This window comes from Chenopodium quinoa, unplaced genomic scaffold (assembly GCF_001683475.1).
Source record: "Chenopodium quinoa cultivar QQ74 unplaced genomic scaffold, ASM168347v1, whole genome shotgun sequence".
Lineage (NCBI taxonomy): Eukaryota > Viridiplantae > Streptophyta > Magnoliopsida > Caryophyllales > Amaranthaceae > Chenopodium > Chenopodium quinoa.
The window spans coordinates 332,087-357,627 of NW_018743405.1; the positions used below are offsets into that span (position 1 = coordinate 332,087).

General features: G+C 38.9%; 1 protein-coding gene across 1 annotated transcript; it reads left to right on the forward strand.

Annotated features, from left to right (window-relative positions):
* The first annotated feature begins 23,316 nt into the window (after positions 1-23,316).
* Positions 23,317-25,176, forward strand: LOC110739014 (J domain-containing protein DDB_G0295729-like). Its single transcript, XM_021919469.1, has 2 exons — positions 23,317-23,502; positions 24,436-25,176. Exons 1-2 carry the CDS (start codon positions 23,317-23,319, stop codon positions 25,174-25,176), a joined length of 927 nt encoding a protein of 308 aa, XP_021775161.1.
* Positions 25,177-25,541: the final 365 nt, after the last annotated feature.

Below are 25,541 nucleotides of genomic sequence, written 5' to 3' on the forward strand. Positions count from 1 at the left end.
CGCGCGTAACTCATCTAGTTTCGTGGGTCTGCTCTATCGCGGCATGTGAGTTAGGATTATTTTCGTATTTCGGAGTACATAATGAAGGAATCTCGCGAATGTTAAGACAACTCATACGCTTACCTTTTACTAACCCTTGTGTCCTTTTCCTTGATATTTTCTTATTTTCTTATTTTCTTTTTTTCCTTTAACTTTTTCTTTTCTTCTCTCCTTTTTTCCTTTTCTTTTTCCTATTCTCCTTCCTTTATCTCTTTTTTATTATTTTTTCAAAGGTGGTAAGTCAGGAACCCTTCCCTCCCTCGGGAAATATTTTTTTTTAAAATATTTTTATATATAAAAAAATAGTAAAAAATATATATATATATAAAATAAAAAAATGTACACATGGAAACAAAAGAAAATGACATATATATACAAAAAACATGTCATATGTACAAAAAAAATATATATACATCTATTTCCTAATAAAAAAAATGTGTGTATAAAGGAGGTCAGGATGCTCGGCGACTCCTAGACGGCTGCTGCACATCCTGCAAAATCCGAACGAAGATTAATACATAAAATGTGTGATGACTTCGTTAAAAGAAAAATAAATATATAATAAACTTACCGTGACCATCCGTTGATCACGGCATGACAAAGTGATGAGAGCTCTCCGATAAGCAGCTCGGAAAGCGCGCAAAGTCCTCACCATGCCATTCACGGTCTCTCGCGGAACCTGTTCCAAAATGCAAGGGCAGTTAGCAAAAAATGTATATGAATATATAAATACATATGCATAAGGAACATACCGTCTCAACCATCTTAAGAACAAACGGTATCCCCTCCTCATCCTTTGTTGCTAGAAGGATCTCACGAATTACCGACCCAACAACATCAGTATACGTGATCTCCGCTGTAAGAGGCACCCAACCACCTATCTCAACCCACTAAAAAACAACAAAAGGGTCAAGGTTCCGAAAAAAAATATATAAATAACAAAAGAGAGTTAAAGTACTAACCGGAACAAAAGCTGGGAAAAAAGTTAGCTTGGATGCAATGAAAGTTGGATACGCTGCATCCGGCAGCACCAGCTGCTCTGCTGGATAACCCAGGATCGCTTGAGCTCAATCCTCGGTAGACAGCAAATCCGGACGTTATATGCGGATCGGAGGATCCACAGGAACCCTAGGCTCCTTATATGTAGACTTCCAGACAACACGCTCGCCTAAAAACCAAGCGTCTATCCTCTAGAAGACTGGAAGTCCCTGATAAAGGGCCCTGAAATACTCACCGACGCACAAGTAGCCGAAAGGATCTTCTGGAGAAAGTCGCTGGCTGAAGTGGCTCGTCTCTTCTTAATTGTGACCAATCGATGGCCAATAGGAAAATGAGCAGCCCCAAGCATCCTGGGGGCTAATAAAGGCAGGTACGAGTATCCCCAAGCGTAAGAGAAAACCGAAAATTATTAAGCTGAAAGGGGAAAAGCAAAAATAATAATTGATAGAAGCTTAATGTACGTACCTCAAGGATACGACCATGCCATGTAAGGGAGATCCGAGGCACCTCATTAGCTACCGCGAAATCCATCACTCGGGTCGCCTTGCCCATAGTTGTAAGCATACGGGCATACGACACCCCCGCCCAACTCAAGTTACCTACTTGCCCCAAATCACTGAGGTGAACAAGTAACATGTAGACACCTAAAAATGTCTCCCCAAAACCAAACCCTATGATGAACAATTTTTCACCGCCATTATTGGTCAGTTTCAGTATTTAATCCCGAGAGTGCTTAAAAAATCGTGTTTAATTAAATTCAGTTTTTTGAATAGTCCATGGATCAGTCTTGATGTTTAGTTCAAGCATAATTTATTTTTAGCCCAAACCTTTGTTATTTTATTTTATTATTCTGGCCCAAACCTTTTATTTATTTTATTTATTATTTTTGCCCGATTAATAATAGTAAATCAGAAAAGGCCCGAAATTATCAATCGGCACTTAAAAATGCTGAACGAAATTAGGGTAAAAATGAATTTAGACGGAAAAAGGGCTACAGAGTCCCGCGTCACGGGATCCAGTGCCGCGCCATGGTGGGATTCCCCGTGACACGGTGCCTGTGCTGTGACACGGGGCAATTTCGTGTGCTTTCCACATAAACCCTTCACGCGTTTTATTCCCCGCACCCTAAATTTTTCCCGCGTCACACTGTTATCCTCCGTGTCACAGGAATTTTCCCCGTCTGACGGTTCCTGGAACCATGTCAAGGTGCTCTCTGCCATGTTGCGGTGCTATTTTTAGGGGGTTTTTTTTATCTTTTTAGGGTTCCGTGTGTTCCCTCTACTCATTTTTTCTATAAATATCCCCTCATTTTTAATGTATGGGGCATCAATTAATTCTCTCTTATTCTCTCTTCTATGCTCTAGCCTAAACACTAGCCTACCTTTTCTCTTTCAAAATTCTCTCTTCAAGCACTCCAAGGAGTCCATACTTTACTCGTGATTCTATCCCTAAGCCAAGACGTGAAAGGTAGAATTGTTTGAGGGTTTGACCCCAAATCAACTCTATTTAATTTAATTATTATTTTATTATTTTTGTTTGAAGTTACTAATTCGTTTATTATTTTATAGTTGCAAGCAAACAACATCAAAGTAAGAATTATGCTCCTTTTAAAATATTATTTTTCTAGTGATTTTATATTGATGGATTTATTGTTCAATTGCTTCCAATATTAATGCTTATTTTATTGATCACCATATTGCATGTTTAAAGGGAATGTGTAATTGAAAATCACGCCTAATAAGATAATTTGGACAACCGGTTTAGGTTCCTTTTTAATCTTGTTATTAATTCAAGTGGTCACTAATATTTTAGAATTATTTTTTCATTAATATTAAACCAATTTAGCTTAATAATAGTTTCAAGCAAATTGAATCTCTGTTTGTACGCCTTTGATATCGCAAGAATGCTTTTCACTATAAGAATCGAGTAGAGGCCAATACGGGCGAATGTGACTCCATGACTCACTTCGTACCATCATTCCCGATCCTCCTTTCCTAGTTCCGAACCATAAGGAGTTAGTAATCTGATGTATTATGAATGGGGTGTAACCTTCACGAGTCAATCGTTGTTGTCTATCGTTGTCCCTTTATCGTGGTTGCCTTTTATGATCCGTGAACGGTTTACAAGTTCCTTAAAAACTTGTTGGCGACTCCCTACTTTCCTTGTCCCTAATCGTATTCGTCAATTCCCACTTCCTAAAAGTGCTAACCATATTCACACATGCTTTAACATAGGCGTACATCGAACGACGCCTACAATTTGGCAACTCCACTAGGGAGGATTCTTGATTATTTATCGATTTGAGTCATCGGTATTTAATTAAGATGAGTGAATGAGACTTGAAAGATTATTGGAAAATATTCCTGTGATTAATTTGGCATTTTTGCATAAGCATAGGCGTTTTAACGTCGCATTTAGATCCGTTCCGTAGAAAAAATTGAATAACTTGATTGCGTACGAAGGAAAACAGCCACGCCACGGCAAAATCTGCCATGTCACGATGTAGTACACATTCAGACGTTGTGCAGTATTGTGCCACAGTGCTCTATACCGTGTCACGGCAGTTTTTAAATCACTCCGGTGGCTTATTTTCTCTTCTTACAGTCAACTTCCTTTGGTTTTTCTAAAAAAACGTGTGTGTTCCACATACGTCTTAGCCCTAGGGGATTTAAGGTCTATCAACCCAAAAATGCTAATGGAAATAAGGATTCATTTGAGTTATTAAATCCACCCAAACCATGGAGTCGAGTTTGATTTCATCACGAACTCGCGGAGCCGCCTGTTGGCATAAACCCTCAAGGGAGGTTTCCTTGCTAACGCGTCCAAACTCTTAACCATGTACCCTTTTGACACCCAAATCTTGATCGATAGTTGAACATAGATCTTGACTTTAGGTTGCGAACTCTTTTTACATCATCGTGACTAAATGCTACGTGTTTTATTTGGTGCTAACCTCATGTGTTTGTTCATTTTGTTTAACCTATGACCGAGTGTTTTTATTTTTACATAGTAATTAGTATGGACTTAAAATTGATTAAAACCTGGAAATTACACAAATTTAGGCCTAGAATTGCGCACCGTGTCACGACAGGTCTGCCGCACCCCGGTGCTTTTCCCGTCTGACAGAGCACTGTAACGTGTCAGACAGTCAGCATCGTGACACGGTACCCAAGAGGATTGTCCAGTCACTCTACTTTGGTTTTTGTGTATGCCTATGTGGTTCGTATGTCTAGTTTGGTGTCATGTCTAGTTGTACAGTCATAACACGTGTCCATAACCTTCACTTAATCATTCACATGTCGTGTTCTCACACTTTTCCGTTAGTCGTGCACCATTTCATGACCGTACTTTAGGGTGCTCTTGTGTCGTCTTTTTTGTTTTTTTTTTCGGAGTAAGTCGGATGGTATCCTCCCATACGTTTTTTTTTTTAAAAAAAAAATTGTAAAGCAAATTTCAAAAAAAAAAAAACAATAAATAAATTTCTTTTCTGGATGGGTCAGGTTAAGTTTAGTTATTAAAGGTGTGTTTGTTTCGATGTCACAGTACTTGGTCAAGAAGTAGGGATAGATTATTACGGTTCAAGTCAATACCTCAACAACCTCTTATACTAAAGAGGCGTATAAGGAAACCACCACAATCATCTCCACAAAGTCCGTCTCCAATCTACTTTAAACCAATGGCTACTAAGGAGGATATCGAGAACATCAACAAGACCATTGAGATTTGTCTAACATGATGCATACACTCACCACTAGAGTCAACACGGCAGAGTAAGACAATCAAAACAATGTCACTGCCACTGCAATGGACAAGATCAAAGAACAGATGAGTAAGATCTCTAAAGAGTTCACTTATGTGGAGCAACATGTCACCTCTTCGTCCATAAGGGACAAACTTCCTGAGAAGTTTTCCACTGCTGACATTCCCAAGTTTAAGCCTACTGATAATCCGTTGTTCCACTTGAAGGCTTTTTCTGTGACTATGGCTCTTAAGGGATTATATGTGACACTCTTCCCTACTATGTTCCCTCTTTCCTTGGAGCATGCCTGTCAACAGTGGTTCTAATCTCTGGAATCCAAACATGTTGCGACCTGAGAGGATGTTACTAAAATCTTTATGAACCGTTATAAGTGTAACATCCAAGCTAAGACTTTTGAACGTGAACTCTCCATTCTCAAACAGAAGGAGAATGAAGGCTTCACTACTTATCTAAGCAGGTTGAGAGAAACGACTGCACTTTTGGTAGATCCTCCCAAGGAAAAAAAAGAGATGGTTCTCCTGTTTATTTCAAATCTGACTCATAAGTACAAGCAACACTTGAAGTTTCTGCCTTTGAATACCTTTGAAGCTGTGTACGATATTGGAATCAATATGGAAGATGAACTAATGAAGAGTGCTGGTAGCAACAATAATAACAACAACACTTGGAAAAATAAGAGGAACGGCACTCCTTCTTCTTCGTCTTCCAAGCCCAATAATGCTACCAACAATGTCAATGTCAATGATGTGCTAGCTCTTAATGCTCCCCCTTAGAGATTCCAAAGGCAAAGGAGGGTTTACACGCCTTTGGGAATAACCTACGATGCTGCGTTTGATCACTTGCATAGTCAAGGACTGATTATGGAAATTGGACCTTTTCCAGAACCTCGACCAGAAATAGAACTGCTAGCTATGACCTCAATGCTCATTGCAAGTTTCATCAAGGCAAAGGTCATACTACTGAGAAGTGTTGGAGGTTAAAGGATGCGATCCAAGACCTGATTGATTCTAATCAACAACCCTGTCCCTCCAGGGGGCAAGAAGCCTAATATTCAAACACGTCCCCTTTCTGATGCTTTCGCTATCATGGGAGATGAAGTCTCCTTTGATCCGCCAATACTCATTCAACCTGTGAATGAACCTCTGCCGGAAGTTGTATTTGTTTCAAACTATGAAGAAGTAAATGGAATTTAGGATGAAGACGTCTATCTCAAAGATATAGCCTGTTCGTCTCTTGGCACAAGTGAAGATGTTTGGGGAGACCTTGAGGTCAAGGTTCTCACTAGATGTGGACGGTTGCAACGGCCTAGCCCACCTCCACCTCCACCGCAATCACAACCAATAGTTGATCCCATCGACCCTGTGAACAACAATGTGGTCAAACAATTACAAAAGACCAAAGTGGAAATGAATGTATGTAAGTTTTTGGCTACATCTCACGAGCCTGGAAAGGCTGTGATGAATTCTCTAGTGAAAATAGGAGTTGATAATGATATGACTCCTCCAGGACTAGTCAACTTTCTCAGCACTGAATTGTCGAGTACCAGCAATCTTATTTCCTTCTCTGACAAGGATCTGCCCTCGGAAGGGGACCAACATAACAAGGCCTTAGATCACACTGTGGTGTGTAGGCAGATGAATGTTCCTATGAGCCTGGTTGATAATGGATCCGCAATCAATGTATGCCCACTCCGCACTACAAAGAAGTTAGGAATAAAAAATAAAGAATTGACTCCCTCTACTCAAGGGATTCGTGCTTACGATAATACTCGCCGTCAAGCCGTGGGTACTATCATGCTAAACATAAGTACTAGCGCCATTAAACGTCGCACCAAGTTTCAGGTGGGTGGAAATTAAGGCTTCTTTCAATCTGCTGCTAGGTCGTCCTTGGCTTCATGAGCTAAAGGCGTTCCCATCATCGCTGCACCAAAAGGTGAAAGCTATAGTTGGAGGGGTTCCAATTACCTTTGATGCCTCCCCCATGCGCATTCAAGTTGTCGAACATGACGAGGAAGATGAAGATATTTGGGGGTTTTCATTGGACGATGATCTCATGGTCGAAGAAGAGGAGAAGTGTGACCTCGACTTTGATTCTTATTCAAACACCAATGTCAATGACATTATGAAGAAGCAAGGGAATTTACCTAGAATGACCCTCGGAATCAAAAAGAAAATGGCTGAACTTTGGGGCCATCCTGGTGCACTTAAGAAGGATACCTTTGGCTTGGGATTCAAGCCAACGAAAGAAGATGTGAAACAAGCTCTCCTGAAAATGAAGGCTAGCAATAATGCTCGAACCATGAAGACGGAAATGGCCATGGATCCATATCCCTTCACTCTCAATGGCCAGTACATCAAATAAGGGGAAAATTTCCCATGCTATGAATTCCCCTAGCCTTTCATCCACAATGGGAAGTGTAAGCCAAGTTTCGAGATGTTCCTTGATTATGAATTCGTCGGTGAAGGCGATGAGTTCTTCACAATTGAGAAACTAACTAGTCCAAGCTCTGATGATATGAACATTAATCTTCTATTTGGGCTAGAAAAGAATGAACCCAAGCCTGTCTGCAATGACGATTCTGGGCTCATTCAAGCTGTCATATAAAGCAAAGATTTTGACCCCTCTAAGTTAATCGTCCCGACTGATGATGTTTCAAAGGGATGGCGTAAGACGGTGAAGATCACTACGCCAAGTGGAGAGAAGTTGGAAGTGACCGCTGGCGAAGGTCCTATGTTTAATGAATCTGAGTCGTCTTGGTCCGAGTCCGAGTCTGAGTCTAAGTCTGTAGACAAGTCTTTAGGATCTGAGGCCGACCCCCTTTCTGCTATTGAGTCTAATGTAGTTCCCCTTAATGCCGAGTCTCTTGTAGAGTCTCCTCTTTCTATCCTAAATAATTTCGGCGAGGTCGCAGCTGACCTTGCCCTCCTTGATGTAATGACCAATGAATTTAATGAAATGAGTACCTTTGCTTACGATGCGTGTCATTCCCCTAACCCTGATCAATATTACTTTTCTAATAATAAAAATGACAAAGAAAAAGCAATGAAAGAACACGAAAATAAAACAACAATCATTGAAGATACAGAAACAGTTAATATTTCCAATGATACGACTAACAAAGAAGTAAAAATTGGATTAACACTAAGTCAAGACGAATGCAAAGAGATAATTAACTTTCTTAGTGAATTTGTTTATGTATTTGCTTGGTCATACCAAGATCTTCCAGGAATTGACAGGGATACAACTCAGCATCTAATACCACTCATTCCAGGTATGAAGCCTGTCAAACAAAAGTTGCACCATATGAAACTGGATGTAGTTCTCAAAATCAAAGAAGAAATTAGAAAGCAATTGGATGCAGGATTCATCAAAGTATTTAAGTATCTAGAATGGATAGCAAATGTGGCTCCAGTTCCGAAGAAGGATGGAAGGGTCAGAATGTGTGTTGATTACAGGGACCTCAATTATTAGGGCAGGTTCAATCTCTTTTAGGTTGGATTTGTACCTTCATCATATCCCTGAACCCTATTTGGTTCAAGACCTTATGGAGTTGACGATCTCTTGGATCGTTAAGAGGTGTAACCTTCACCCTGTGAATGGTTTATAAGTTCCTAAAAAACTTGTTGGCTACTCTTTTGCTCTATCTTCTTCCCTTTTGGACGCCACCATACTTTAGTGTATGATCACAGTGGGGTTCAAGCTAGGGGGTTAACGCTTGAATTATTCCCTACAAAGGTACAAATCCAACCTAAAAGAGATTGAACCTGCCCTAATAATAGGCCTATACTTTATTCTGATCGTATTCATGTGCGCTTTCTGACTAACATACAATCAATAGGTTTATCCCTAAACCTGTTTATCTATGTTGGTTGAATATTAATGCACAAATAAACTATTATTGGCGATCACTTGAATGATAATCAAATTAACCCTAAACAAGATTATTAATTATCTTAATAAGCGTGATTACAAGTACAAATTCCCTTTAAACATGCATAAAAGGTGTGACCAAGCAATAACAATAAATAAAGCAACATGATAATAATCATAATAATAACAATCATAATTAAAATAATCATGTTAAAGCATAACAATAGCAAGATCCTAGGTATGATACTAACAAGATTAATAACAAACCCTAGCATGTCACTAAACATCAAAGATTAAATATTTAGCCCTAATATGATACTAACATTATATTAGGAAGGAATATAGGAAGCATCACAGGAATCATAATAAGCATATTTGATGTTATAACCTTTTCCCTAAACATAATACTAGGAATCATTGTTATCATTCAAAACATCAAGCATCCTAACATGATACTAGGAATCATAATAACAACCTAGACATGATTTCTATATCATAATATCAATAAAATCAATTAAAGCACTTACTTGGATGCCTCGTACCTCTTTCTAATAACAAATACACGTGTTAGTAACTTCAAGGAAAATAATAAATCAAACAATTAAATTAAATAATTGAAATAGAGATTTGGGACCAAAACCCTAAGAAATTAAAACCTTTCACGTCTAGGGAGAAGGCAACTTCGAACTTGGCTAGGTGTTTCTTGATCTTGTGAATGCGGAATTTTGTAGAAAAAGCTAGAGAGAGAGAAGAATTCTTGAAAGCTAGAGAGAATTAGAATTGATGATATCTGTTGATGGAAAACGAAGATTTTAGGAGGCTATTTATAGAGAAAATCAGCCGACCGATAGAAAAACAAATCAGAGTTTCGATGAGAATAATACAGGCTAGCGCTAGAGGCTGGACATTAACGCCAGGCTCTAAGGCTAGCGCCAGGCGCCAAGCGCCAAGCATTAGCGCTAGGCGCTAATCCCGGTCATCAGCCGCTAATCATTAATTTCACGCGTTTTCTTAATTCTGATAAAATTTAGCTGTACAGAAGGGCAAAATCGTATTTTCCTCAAAAACACTCTTTTTCCGATTAGAACTCTAAAAAGTCAACCAAAGTCAATTTATCAATGCTAATTAAATTACGAACGAAAAGAACCTTCTAGAAGAATCTAGAAAACTAAAACCAATTCTAATTGCATTAGGAATGATAAATCAATATTAGGCCCTCCTCTAGATCATTGGGCCTCATATAAAGATCAAACCGTGCCCAGTTTAGTAATTTGACCATAACTTCCTCATTATTCATCGGAATTTGGCTTATAATATATCGTTGGAAAGCTCTTTTCAAGCCCCATCCAACTATACCATTATTGGACCCTTGACATGGACCAAACCAAACTGGATTGGATGTTTTCTTAAAATAGGTTTTTAAAAACAGAGAGAAAGAAAAGAATTAAAAACTATCCGCAACACTAGACTTTTCACACTTTCACTTCATTCGATTATGATTCGATGCGAAAGGTACTCATCACCGGGTTTGGTTTTGGGGAGAAACACATGGGTTTCTATAGAAGCCCCCCACTTTGACTGAGTTTGGAGAAATGCAAGTTTTGAAAACAAAAGTCAAAGTATCGATAGGGACGGAGAATGATTCTGAACGTTCTTCGATGCTAAATTACTCTTGTAACGCCGATACCTGCAAAACTAGCATTAGTTAAATAGATAAAAGAGTTAAGAATCACGTATCTTGCACCGTCGAGCACACGTATCTGCAGGTAACCGATTTGTTGCTGTATTTGCTGTTTTTGTGATAACCTTCCGCAAGCCAAGGAACGCCATGCCGCTGTTTGTTTTGACGATCTTCTGCAAGGTAGAGAATACCGCCTGAAGACTGTTACGCCTGTAACTACCTCTAATTCCGCCATGATAGACTTCTGCAAGCTAGAGAACCCCATCGATGATTGCTTCGCTTGAAACCACCTTCTAGCGCTTTGTGATCATCTTCCGCGGAAAATTACCTCCAGTTGTTTGTGAAAACTCTGCGCAAGCCAGGGAACACGATCAAAGATAACTTCTCTTGAAATCACCTCCAGTTGTTTGTGAAAACTCTGCGCAAGCTAGGGAATGTTGTCGAAGATATCCTCGCCTGAAGCTATCATCATTTATTGTGATAATATTCCGAGGAAAATTACCGAAGACCCACGCTTGTCGATCTTTAAAGCTCGCTTGAACTTTGCTTCCGCTACGCCAGTACTTCGGCGCTTTTGCTGCTTTTGAACATATATGTCGGTGCCTTCTGAATTGTGAACAAGTACGTTGATGCCTCTGCTGTATGAACCATTATATCGGTGCCTTTGCTATATACACCATTATGTCAGTGCATTTGCTATATGAACCATTGTCGTGCTTTGCGATGTGCCAATGCTTAGGTGCTTTAAGCTAAGTGAGATGATCATTCATCAGGTCGATTACTTTATGCAATTGTAATCAATAAAATACCTAAATCATGTCAAATTGTTTAGAGGGGCTACCCAAGGAACCCAAAATTGTTGTATGAGGTCGAAATAACCGCTCTGAGTGGCTGAGCTTTCTGTCGCCACTGAAATATCACTAGCGCCTTATATTTGGCTCTAGCGCTAGGCGCTGGGATCTAGTGCCAAACGCTAAACCCTATCGTCTGGCGCCAAGGCCCGTCGCTTGGCGCTAGAGTCGGGATTTCCGTGTATATCCCTTTCTTCGTCATTTCTGCTACTGCTGCTCATTTTTTGTTCGAGAATCGCCACTAAGCTCATTTCACTCGTTCTTGCTCGTTTCTCAACTGAATTCGCTCAATTTTGTTGCAAATCGAAGATTTTTTAGTCTACTTTCCCGATCTATGTAAGTTTTCTCTAAACTCACTCCAATTTTGATGAATTTTGTACATGTTTATTCACAAATTTCTTGAAAATTCAAAATTTATAATGCTTAATTCACTTTGTTTTTCAAATTTTATGCCATGAAATTGCTTGATTATGTTTATAAATTGCCTTGGGAGTAATTTGAGACTTTTTTGACTCAATTTGGTGAAGAAACGAACAAATCACCATTGTTGGACCTCTTAAGGTTGGGAATACAATGTAGCTTGTTCTTGATGTTTTTGCTAACAATTCTTGTCCAATTTGTCACAAAAATTACCATAACATTGCAAGAAATTGTTTGGATAATTGAAAAATGTCGTGTATGCTCAATTTGAAATTGTGCTCTGTTTCAGTACTACATACTCTGTTTTTGCTAACATAGTATCATGCGTCTAGGCGAACCTTAGATACTATAGAACCTTAATGTATGATGATTTTGCACAATGTAGCATGGCTAGATAGAAAGGTTTGGGTTCACGGTCCCGAGACACGAGACGGGAGCATGAGCCCGTAGAGGAGGACGCCGACCCGTCCACTTCTCTTGGTCCTATCCCTGAGTGGGATGAGCAGAATCTGTACTTCTACCCTGTCCACCATATTCTTGAGAGGGTGCGACGTGGGATCACTATTGGTAGGACGCGCTACCACGGCTCAAGCTACGATACCCGGGGCAACCTGTACAAGATGCACATCGGCATCGATGGAGAGGTGAGACTTCTCTGGGAGTCTTATGGGTTGATTGCACTATTTGAGACCTCAGACGCGATCATTGCCTCTAACGGGGGTCACCACGTGGCTCGTGCCCTGGTGGAGTTCTTCTAGGACACCACCAACACTTTCCACTTCCCTTGGGGTGAGATGATGGTCACCCCGACCGACTTTATTCTCATTATGGGACTGGAGTTTAGTTGTGCTGCGCTGCCGTTTGACAGCAAGATCAGTGTCTTCTCACTTAAGGTTGAGGAGTTGTTGGGTCCGATTGCTGTTCGGGCTTGTGCTGAGGGAGAGTCGACTTAGTTTAGCGCTAAAGGCATTCGTCGATCGACTCTGGTGGAAGCTTTCGAGGATGATGCGACCACCCTAGAGAAGCGGGTGCATATCTTCGTGCTTATTTTGCTGTCAGGAACGTTTTCCCCTGACAAGGGTAGTAGAGTGCTGCTTTACTACCTACCTGCGGTCCGTGATCTTCACTTGATTGGGACTTACGACTGCGCCAACTTGGCCTATGCTGACTTTGTTTGAGCGTTACGAGACTCGTGTCGACACCGGTCCTTCACGGGGAACGTCGCTCTGTCCGGCTTTTGGAGAGTAGTAGAGGTATACTTTATCTCCCATAATGTTTAGCTCTAAGCTTTGGTTAGCACTTGCTAATACTTTTCGCCTTTTGTAGATCTGGTTCTATGAGTATTTTCCTTCAGTTGCGCCGGTGAGATCGTCGCCGCGCAGGTTTCCAATGAGCGCTTGTTGGGGAGGCCGCGACGCTAGGATGTCTACTGCTTATGTCCGAGATCAAATCATCACGGTATAGTTCTTTGTATAGTTGAACACTTTCGTATTACCTTTGGTAGATTTTTTATCTGATAGGCGTTCTTCGCAGGAGCCTGACGTGTAGTACCAGCCGTGGATCGGCTTGGTTGTCCCTACATTAGCTGTGCAGTACAACGCTGAGCGGTCGCTATTTCTTAGGGACATATAGGGTGATTGCATATCTTGGAGAGAAGGTTGCTATTCAGCATTCCTCAAACACTTTCGTCGTTCCTGCTCCTCCTCCACGTCATATGTACAATGGCGCGAGGCTGGTGAGCATGTCAGAGAGGGCTGGTACCCCTTGGCGATCTTATACGATACCTGGGCGGTGCTAGGAGGAGGAGCTGCTGCTGCTGTTAGCTCCAACCCTATTCTGGCTGAGGAGGTGGCGGTATGATTTTCATCTTTTACCTTTCGTTAAGTAGCCCCCAAGTGATATTTTACTGATTTTGATTTGCCTTCGTCAGGCTGGACTTACTGAGTTTGTGTCACCTCGTATGTCTATCCATTATTAGGGGACATATGGGTCGATCAAGGAGATGATTCCTTCGGCTCTTGAGAATGAGCGCTTCGTGGAGCGGTAGATTCCTCGTCACAGACTCAGGTAAGCTTTATTTATTTGCAATTTTGTTCATGTATGTTATGCATTGTTACTGACTTTATTTCTTTGACTGTTCTCGCGCGAGTTGGTCACGGCGATGGCACGGTGTATAGATGCCTTCCGGAGCCAGCTCATTCGGATGAGGAATGTGGCTACGTGTCGTCGCGACGACGCCGTTAAGGAGGTAGCCTTCCTTCTTATTTTTGCATTGCCATGTCTATTTTTGATTGTTTCTAACTTAGACCCGAACGAGACCTGAGGTCTGGAGAGACCTGACGAGGTCTAGCTCGAGACGTCGTCGTACTAGCTTTGGCGATCGGGGTGGTCATTCTGAGGCTGCTCGGACCGATGCGTTGGAGGGCTCGGGCTCTTCATATGAGGGTGCACATGCTGGGCCTGTAGTCCAGGGAGAGGCTACCTCGGCTCTTAAAGGTGGTGGGATGTACGAGGTCGGCTCATCATCGCAGCAACCTCCGCAGCCATAGCCTCAGTGCAATCTTTGGTGGACGGGTCCTGAGCTGAGTTTTCCACCTCCCGAGGAGACTGGAGCTGGAGCTGGTAAAGAGGTTACTCCTCGTACTGCGCAGTTATATGATATGATGGGCGTCTCTTACATATGCGTCCTCCGGCGCCGTAATTTATGCCTGTGCTTTTTTTATTTATTTTGACTTGTATTGAACTTTGTCTTTATTAGACTAATTGATTAGACATATTGTATATCATCGTGAGTTTATTTATTTAAAATTTATTTTTCATTTTTATGTGCATATTGTGTGCAAAGAATTGTGATAATTAATAATTTTTGTGCAAAAATTCCGTTATTCTTATTATTGATGGAGGGTATCCGACTTACTTCCCAAAAAAAAAGGAAAATGAAAAAATAAAATATAGGATTTACAAAAAACTTAAAAATTAAGTCTAAATAAAATCCAAAAAATATTATTAATATATTTAATTAAAAGGGTATAAAAAAGGATAAAAAATCGTAAAGCCATTGTTCAGACTCGAATCAGCCCAAAAAAAAACGCGGTTTTTGAAAAGCTCGTATGATAAGACACGTCAGCGACACCTGGGGCCACGCGTTTTGCGTTAGCGCCAAACGCTAATTCTTAGCGCTTGGTTCTAGATTCTGGCGTTAGGCGCTAGATTCTGTCGTCTGGCGCCGATGAGCAGAAAAAAATAAATAATCATGTCTTTAATTACTAAGAGTTTTACCAACTTTACTCATGAATGGTGTTGGTCCCTAACTGCCAAGGAGAGAAAAGAATTAGACTTTAATCACATGGGGGGTATTTAAGGTGTCAAGGGGGTAGATCTTGATATAGACTTCATTCATACTGCCTTAGAATATTGGGATGTGGATACTCATTATTTTAGACTAGGGTGTGATTAAATTAGTCCTTTGCCGAAAGAATTCGGTGCTATCTTAGGCTTTCCTGCATTAGATCTTGCAGTTATAAGGATTTTGAGCGCTTCTTTAATTTAAAAGACAAAGATCTTACAAATATAATAGATGGTAGCATAGTTAATGTGAAAGAATTTGCACGCCATTATTTTGATAGACCTTATTCTAAGTCTTTTCATGTTTATAGAAGAAAGGCTTTTCTCTTTTGCATGCTTAACCAATGTCTTCTCACTAGTGGTAGAACTAATGAGGGTCAAGCGATTATATCAACTGTTTTGGAGCAAATTGAATCTGGGAGAAATCCAATGCCATTAATTGTTAGAGAGGCTATGCTTAGTCTTGATGAATTGAAGAGAAATACAAAAGCACCTTTTCGGGGCTCTCCAATTTTAGGAAAAATTCACATTTACTACCAGCAAAAGCACCACGTATCAAATTTACATGTTTAAAAAATTATTTTATATTACTACCACCATAATTCCCTAACTGCAGAAATAACTACCAATGACTAACCTGAAAAGGGAATAATCGCGTCGTCAATTTGTCTATCCCTAGATCAAATACAATTTATACAACCTAAACAAACCTAATACGAGTATGAGGCAAGCATAAGGGTCGAACCACAGGGAGAAATGCTTAAGCACCGTATTCATTACCTAGGGTCTAAGCTATCTCGGAACAAGAAGTGTGTATAACTAAGAGATTAAACTAAGAACGAAATGGATTAAAATTAATATAACTAGGCACCAAGGGAAATGGGTAGGTGAAGATGACTCTTGATCATGCAATAACAAAGTAGCAAATCAATGGTAAACTAAACATGCATGAATACCGAAGTGAGGCCCAATCTAACCGCCTTCTGGGGTTAATCGGTTTCTCTTAACATAACCTCTATGTTTCCACACTAGAAACATATATTAGAAGGTGCAATCAAAGAATTATCGACAGTAATGAATCTCAACTAAGTCAACTTCCGTTACTTGTTAGCAAAGACTCACCTTTAATCAACTAACAATGTGCACTTGCAAGATGATCAAAGAATATCAAGTATGCAAAGACTTTAATCACCATTAACATAACCCCAACATTATAAGCATGAACAATTAGCAACTACACCATCTCCACACCTTGGCTAGGTGACTACTCACAAATCATATTGAAAACAATATCAATCATCAAATCAATAAGCATCAACATGATTAATAAGCAAAGAAGAAAAATCAAAGCAAATAAGCAAAATAAAAAACAAAGGTAAAGAGAAAGAGTAAGAGATTTCTCATTAATTGAAGATGAAGGTCTACAAAGGATTGAACAAACTCCTTCTTCAAAATCCAAGTTCATCAATGAAGAAAACCACACTTTCTCTCTCTACCAATGAAGACTAATAGTGTTTCTCTCCCTGCCTCGACGTTCGGCCGAACCACTGAGCAGGTTCGGCCACACCTTCAGGAGGTTCGGCCGAACCTCTTTTGAATCATACTTCCTCCAGCTCCCCTTGAGCTTAGCTTCCTCCTCTTGAAAATCCCGATGGTTCCTACAAAGCATAAGCATGAAATTCAAAATAAAAACAAAGAGAGAAGACTAAGAAAAGGGAAGATAAAGGAGAAAGAAAAGAGGAAGCAAAACTAAGTAAAAATGCTTAGAAAAAGGGCCAAACAAGTGCAAATGAGGGCAAATCCTTAGAGAAAAAGGATAAAAGAGCGGCATAAATGCCACTCATCAAAATCCCCCACACTTGCCTTTTTCTTTTCAACAAGCAAGGAATACTAAAACAAAAAGACAACACACACAACAAGCATAATATGACAAGGGTTAAGAAAATCAATCAAGCTTCACGATGGGAAATGCTCCAAATGGACTCTAACATAGGGACATGAATAAAAGAATGCTTACTTTTCTCAACTCAAAGAGGGGGAACACGTTCTAAGATGCTCATGGATGAAGGAGACAAACCTAAGCTAAGCATAGAGAACTAATGATTTCATCCTCTGCCCTAGCCCCAACCAAGACGGTCCGCGTTCTCCCCACTAGCTTCAAATCATCCCCAAGTTAGCTCCTCATGATTCCTCGAGGGAACCAGAAAAAGAAATTTTATGTGGAATCATAAGGTTATCCCGACATCTCAACTATGCACACTCTCTCCATAGGGTTGAAATCTATCTCCCTCCACCGTTCTTTGACCGCACTCCTCCAAGTCCAAGGGTCTTAACTCGGGTTGTAACGTCATGGCTAGGGGTTAAGGTTGGGAATTAATTTGAAAATTTTTGTGGCAAATCCTAAGTGAAGCAAAAGAGTGGCCATCTCTCAAGAACAACCTAAGAATTGAACCTAAATTCAAATTGCAACCTTCAATACAAAATTTCACAACATTACTTCATTTCTCTCATTATTTTCTTTTTCTTTTCTTTTTTCAACTCTTTTTTTTTTAATATTCTTTTTTTTTCTTTTTTTTTTCTTTTGGTATTCATACGTTGCATCCTTCCTCACATACTTTTTGCAAATATTTTCTTTCATGAACAACTTTTAAAATCTCAGTTGAACCAATATTCACAACTTTCTTGCCCTAAAACCAACACTCTCAAATTCGAACCTCAAAAGCTAAGGCTTCACTAACTACAAGGGTTGGTGGGAACATAGGCCGATAGGTTTGTAATATGGCTAGATCAAGAAAGGGGAATGAGGCCCAAATTGGTTAGCAAGTGGGTGGATGTAAAAATGAAAACCAAATTTGTAACAAAACACAAAGAAAACAAAGAAAAATGAGAAGAAATGCCCTCTTCCTCCTTTAAAGTTGTTTGGTCACGATCTCGGGAGCTAAATACCAACACAAAGATTAAGACATGCATAGTTAAGGATCCAAAGCGCCGCTCACAAGAATGATGAAGGCTAGAAATAATGACGCTCACACGGCATAAAAATAAGCAAATACCAACCAAGGGAATCCTGTTCACTACGGAGAGCAACACCATCTTACCACTTTCCCGTGAACTAGGGGGTTTAAACGTCCTCAAAAGTTCTAAACCGGCTACCCTAGCTTATAATGTCTCTAATTCAACCTTAAGCATTCTCAAACCGTGTAAACCCTCATCAACTAGGAAGGTAAGCATTCTAAGACATGTCATCAAAAAGGCACACAAATTCTCAAATCCAAATGAATGAGCAAATCCACATCAAAAATATTTCAACTTGCCATAGTCGTGCTTGTTAAACAAAAGAGAACAAGAAAAACACACAAGAAAGAGGAAGAAATTAAAAAGGTTCATAATCGAGGCATGTAAATCAAATAAATCCCAATCGACATACAAGTGATCATTGATATCAACATCAACGATCCCAGGTTCCTTAGAACCAAAATCAATCAACCTCAAACCATTCAACTCTTCCTAAACTAGACCTAAACTAAGCATTCAAATAAAAAGAAAAAGAAAGAGAGGAAAGGTCTCACCGAATGCCGCTTGAAATACAAGACAAGGTAATGTATCCAATCTCACCAAGGGAGCTAGCGTTGCTCCTTAACGTCCTTCATCTCCGCTTTCAAGCTTCAATAAAGGTGAGCCAAACAAAAAAAACTACAACAAAACAATAAAAGGTTAGAAAACAAAGAAAAAGGCTAAAGAAATAAACAAAAAGAAGAAAAAAATAAATAAAAATCTATCTACAAAGTTTGGATTAAGGGGATTTGGATTTTCGGGAATTTTGGATTTTTTTCTTGGGAGCATCTCCACCTACAAAAACTCAAGAATCATCAAAGAAAATTATCAGAAATCAGCAAAAATAATCATAAAACATCATCATCATCACCATCACATCACCATCACCATCACAACATCACCATCTCATCACAACACCATCACAACATCACCATCACAACATCACCATCACAACGCCATCAACAATAACAAGGCCACTATCCTCACTATCCTCCTTATGTGCAAGCTACTACCCTACCACTCTACCCTCCTATGTACACTTCAACCAACCAAAAGGACATCCTCCCCCACACTATTCTTTTTCTTGTCCCGAGAAAAAGTTACAAGTTAGAAGACCGAGGGGAGGGAAGGGAACCCTCATCACGGGGTATCATCTCCTTGCCCCTAGGTCGAGGGGAGTTAACAGGATCAAACCCGGGAGTATCCATGAAAGGGTGGAAGGGTTGGTTCAAGTGCTCATAGAGCCACCCTTGGTCACCCCAACCGCCATCAAAAGGAGTAGGGGTAGATGTGGATGTCGGGTCATAAGCCGGATCACACCCACCCGGACGATAGGGGTCGTATGGTGGGGTGCCAACGCGTTGGGTATGGTCAATGGGACCTTCCCAATAGGCGTAGCAAGGGGGGTGGGTTTTTGAGGGTCATAAGGTCCCCAATGATTGACCGGACTGTAATACCCCGTATTTTTATACGTATTTTATTTAATGTATATACATTTTATACGTATTTTATGTAATATATATATTTTATAAGGGTATTTAAATAACTATAGCATTTTAATTATGATGTTTTAATTATTTATCCCATGTAAATTTGGAATATTTTACAAAAGGAAAAGTCGTTTAATTAATTAATTAATAGAAGTTGGGGTTTTGTTTTAGGAAATTATGATTTTTTTTAACAAGTTTTAGCAGGGAAGGGATTAGGAAAAACTAAAGGAGGAAAGTTAGGGTAAAAGGGGTGATAGAGAAGGGGTATAAATTTCCCTCTTATGAAGCAAATCAACTTTGCTCGGAGTGGAGAAAACCCAAGGTAAACTTTTCTCTCTCTCCTCCTTATTTTTCTTTCTTTTTCTTTTCCTCTTCCCCTTATTTTTTTCGGCTGCCACTTTTTCCCCACCGCTGCTAGCCACCGGCAGCTGGTGGCCACCGCTGCTAGCAGCGCAAGCCGCCGGAAGCTCGTGGCCGCCGCTGCTAGCAGCGCAAGCCGCCGGTAGCTGGTGGCCGCCGCTGCTAGCAGTGCAAGCCGCTGGCAGCAGGTGGCCACCGCCGCTGCTAGCAGCCGGTGGCTGTCGTTTTCCTTCCCCCCCTATTACCCCTTTTTCGAGTATAAAAAAAAAACTTAGCTTTCTTATTTTAATTTAATCTATGCTTAGATATAATTGTAATTTATGAGTTTCGGGATTTAATTTTGATGTTTGGTTATTGTAATTGTGTGAATTAATTTTCAGATTTGGTTTTTAAGTAAAAAGCCCCAATTTTTGAAATCCTAGGTTCTTGTTTCATGATTTATTGAAAGATTATGATGTATTAGAGGGTACGCCTTTGTTTTAAGTGTTTTAAAACCAAATTACAACAAGTTGTAAGTATAATAAAGTGCCGGAATTTTTGTAGAACACTTGATATTAGGTTTCTTGAAGAAATTTTAATTACGCATTAATTGTGACTTAATTTATGGTGTTTTAAATATAATTTCAGCTTATTCTAATTAATTTATGAAGGGTTTTAAAATAGTATATATTGCTGGAAATTTGTTTAGAGTGGATATTAATACTCTATTATGGATTTAATGTGTAGGAGACTTTGAAGTAAGCGATTTCTACTAGTCGTGGCAGTTTTAATAATGTACTCAAGGTACGTACGCGTACTTAGCATAATTTGGTGATGTAGAATCATGCTAGGTTTGTTTGTAATTGATTATAAGTAGAATCATGCTAGGTTTATGTATGGAATTGTGAGTTTATGGTGTTTGTGATTGAATGGTGAAGCATGAATTATTTGTGATGGTTTATGGATTGGAAAATTGTATTTTTGGTATGTTGTGTTTGAACTACATTTTTATTTATGGCATGTTAGAAGGCATGATTAATTAAACTACATGTTTAATTATGTTTGAAATTTTAAAAAGGAATTTTATTATGGTTCAAATAATTTTTATTGATGTTTTAAGCATGAGGAAGGAGCTATATAAGTGTCTAGGTACACAAGGAATAAATTGTATGTTGGTGCCTTTATGCACTTAAGGTGCTTTTAACACCGAGGGATAGGATTTTTGGCGCATTATGCGTTTAAGGTGTCTTTGACACTGAGGTAGAATTAAAAAGGGTTCAACATTTAATAATATGTGGTCACTAATTATTCAAGAATTAAATTGGTATGTTTGTTTGATTGAATAATTATTGTTGATTGATTTATTATGCTTTGAGAGTCATCACCAAGTCTAATAATATGTAAATAACGTAAAGTGAAAGAGATTACGCACCAAAACTCTTGGAACGTATATACCTTGAGTACGTATGAACAATGGGGGGGTTATGGGGTTTTATATTTAACCATAACTTCCAATGGAGTACAGGACGCTGTATATTCCTTTTTATTTGCGCAGGAATTCCTCCACCATTGTGTGGTTTGTCGCTGGCACGGTTAGCTCCCGTGCCAGTTAACCTCAAATTTATTTGGGGGAGGTTAATAGGTGGAACCCGTTCGATGTGTAATCAATGCAAAATGAATTAATTAGGGTCTAGTCATTGTATTGTGTTGATTGGTATTTGTGAACTGGTGCAATGAGGTAAGTGTGTGTTGATAGGTAAAAGCATGTTAGTGTGGCTATTTTACGCTTATGTACACAGCTTTGCTGATTGTGTGTGTTTGTGTTTTTGGCCATGTCTTTACCTTGGCCCTATGATGACCCATTTTTAATGGAGAGTAGTGGAAGCAGGTAGAGATAAACTTTTCAGGTATTGAAGCATGATCATGATGGGGCATGAGTGAAGAGTGAATCCTATTAGTTTTCATTATATTACAATGTGTTTTATGCTTTATTTATTTATGATATATTATGTGTGGACTAACATAAAGGTTTGATTTGGGAGCGGTTTTTGAATAAGGGCCTTTAATGGTTCCAAGTTGTAAGTGAATTTATTTTGACTTGTTCGTTTGGTTTTAAACTTTATTTTCGTTTGGTTGACTTTGGGTTGACTTGTTTAATCGGTTTTAAATTTTGAGTCTTCCGTTGTGTATCTTTGATAATTGCCTTAGCCGTTTTCACGGTGGCGGTAATGTCTTAGTTATTCCTAAATCGTATTTTTAAAAGAGTAGAATGAGTATTTAAAGAAAGGAATTTCTAGGGTGTTACAAAGTGGTATCTGGGAGCTTAGGTTGAGATTTTAAATTACCACTAACCCAAAAACATTTTTCTTACTTGATTTAAACTTGGCCAAGTGTTAATTTAATTAGTTAACGATGATTGTTCTAATTTTATTATTTTTTTATATATATACATATATATATTTATTTTCTTTTTATATATATAAGGGCCAATTTTATTTATTTATTTATTCGTTTATTTATTATTCATGGTCCGAATTTTTTCTATGAAACACACGATTTTTTTTTTGTATCAAAATTTTTTTTATTTTTTTTTACGGCCGAAATTTTGATTATTTTTTTTTTGGGGTAAATATGTATACTTTATATTTTTATTATGTATTGCAAGAAGCAAGGATTAAGGTAAGTATTATGTGTTAAAAGCTTTTATTAACATATTGGTGAGCTTGGGTAGGAGAAAGAAAGGGCATATAGGCTAAGATTTAAATTTCTCCCTATGTGCATAATTTTATTTTGAGTATCAAGCATGTGATTTGACTAGATGTTTGTTGATGAAGGCATGCAAAATATGTATTATTCTATGTGAACCCTAAAGGTTGTATGATTGAACACTGAACTTTGTATTATTTATTTTATTTTATTTTATTTCTTTAAGGAAGGGAAATCTTTTCTAAGCCTTTTTCTCTACAGGTTGCCAATCTTTCCTAGCAAATTTACCCAAATGGGATCTCTTGTAAAGAAAAATAATGAACACCCCTATGACTTTGTAGAAAAGATCAGATACTTTTGTTCCTACATGAGCAATGTCCTTTGGGAGAAAGTTATGACACCCCTGATCGTATTTCGGCAATGATTGTCCATTGTCTTCCAGAGGAGCCCCCTTACTTTGCTGTCAAACAAAGATTTTCTGATTTTTATCTTCCAAGAGACGTCCCAAATTAACATAAATACATAGACTTTTATGGCCAGTGGTATCCAGACTATATTTTCTTAACTAAATATCTCGTAAGGGTGGAGAAAGCTTATTGTCAGTGCTTAAACATTCCCTACCCTGACTACTACTATGATAACCCAGTAGGGAACAATCCTCCTCCTAATCAACAACTAGAAAATTCTGCTTCTTCTTCTTCTTCTTCGTCAGGAGGTAATCAAGCAGAGAATGGAGAACAATAAGAGGGTAATAGTTCACTTATGGACATTTCTAATCCAAATCCACCTCCAACTCTAATAATTATAGATATTTCATCGGATGAGGAGGAAGAAGGGGAGTTTGTACAAGTAGAACCTGAACCTGAGTCACCTGAACAAATGGAAGAGTCAAATGATTCTAATTTCGATCCTTCAAGCTACAAGCAATCCACCGACAAAAGGGACAATGTTCGAAAGGATTAGATATTATGACTTTCCTGGCCACGAATTCATATTCTTTATTTTAAAATTTATTTGTTATTTCAGTTTTAGCTAATAAGTGGCATGACCACATCAGTTCTTGGAACAAACTTTTTATTTTAATATCTTCAGTCTATTTTAATTAATAAAACCTTATTTATTTGTTTGATAAATTTTTATTAATAAATTCTTTTGTTTTACAAATCTTCCATTTCACACCATTATTCCAGTAATCACCATTCCAAGCAACTTATCTCCAACAAACAATTATAAGCTGCGAACGTCTATGGGAATTATTTTTATATTTTTTTGTGATGCTTTATTAAATGCATGGTTGGTTAGCAATCAATATTAATTGATAAAGCTACATTAAAGGAATTTTTAGCAACTGCTATCCCAAATTGTTAGCTTCAAATTCTACTGTAAATGTTTAAAGGTCGTTAGGTAATAGACGAGTGTACGTCTTGAGAGCTAAACCTAGCCATTTCTAATAGTTATCCTTGTCATATATTCAGGAGAAACAAAATGGCAGGGGGAAGAAGTTCAGGTAGTGGTGGAAACGATTTGAATGAAGTAGTGAGGTAATTGGCAGCAGTTGCCCAACAATTGGCAAGGAATTCAACTGGTAATGGGGATGCTCAAGGGGAGCTCTTTAAAAAGGTGGCGCAAAGCAAGCCACCAACCTATCAGGGCGAGCCTGACCCTGTTGTGTTGGAAAACTGGTTAAGAGAATTTGAGAAACTGTTTGGAGTTGTGGGATGCCCTGAAAACTCAAAAGTGAGTTGTGCTACCTACTACCTAAGGGGTGAAGCTAACCTTTGGTGGCAACAAAACGAGGCTACCATTAGAGCATTACTTGGGTTCAACTAGACCAAATTCCAAGAAAAAGTGAGAGACAAGTTTTATCCTAGCTTTTTGCAGAAGCAGAAGGCTGAGGAATTTTCAAACCTTAGGATGGACAAGATGCCAGTTACGGAATACTACACCAAGTTTATTGAGTTATCCCGTTTTGCTGAAGGATCTGTCTCTACAGAGAAAGCAAAAGCTAGGAAGTTTGAGAGTGGGTTAACTACTGATTTGCAGTTAAAGCTGTGCGGGCAGGTATTTGAGATCCTGGATGAAGTATATGGAAGGGTTGCACACCTTTATGCTCTGGAAGAAAAGAAGAAGAAAGAGTTAGTTGAAATAGAAGGAATAGAGAAGAGGAAGGAAGTGGGACAAGTTTCTGGAAACCAACAGGGAAACCAGAATGGTTTTAAGAAACAGAAGTATCACCATAACAATAACTTCCACAACAATAACAACTTCCATGGTAATAACCGTCAAGGGAACCGTAACAACAATGGAGGGGCTAGAAACAATAACCAGGGAAACAACAAGAATGGAAGAGTTTATTTTTGCAAAAGGTGTAAGAATAACCACCCTCGAAAGGATTGTGAGGGCAATGCGGTCACTTATCGTTTCTGTAATAAGCTCGTGCATAGAGAATATGAGTGTTTCTCCAAGAATAACAATGGGAACAGGCAAAACAGTAATAATTCATGGGGAAACCAGAGGAATTTCCAACAGAACAACAACAACTTTGCTGGAAACAAGGGAGTACAACAAAATGGGGCAAGGAACAGTAACACTACCAGTGGGAATAACCAACAGAAGAATTGAACTACAGGGAAACTGAATGTTCTGAGTAATCATGACGCGGATGCCACGAAAGATGTTATCACCGGTACTTTTTCTATTAACTCTATTCCTGTTAAAGTATTGTTTGATTCTGGTGCAACTTTTTCTTTTATTTTTATGGTTGTTGTTGCAAAACTTAAAGACTGTTTAAAGACAGTAGAGGTAGTAGATTTACCAATAACCATTCCGACAGGTGGGGTAGTAAATTGTACCAAAACTTTTAGAAATGTGCCTTTAGAAATAGAGGGAAAGATATTCCCGTCTGAACTCATTGAGTTCGGGCAGAGCGACTTTGACCTTATTTTGGGGATGGACTAGCTGAGTAAGTATAATGCTGAGATTAGTTG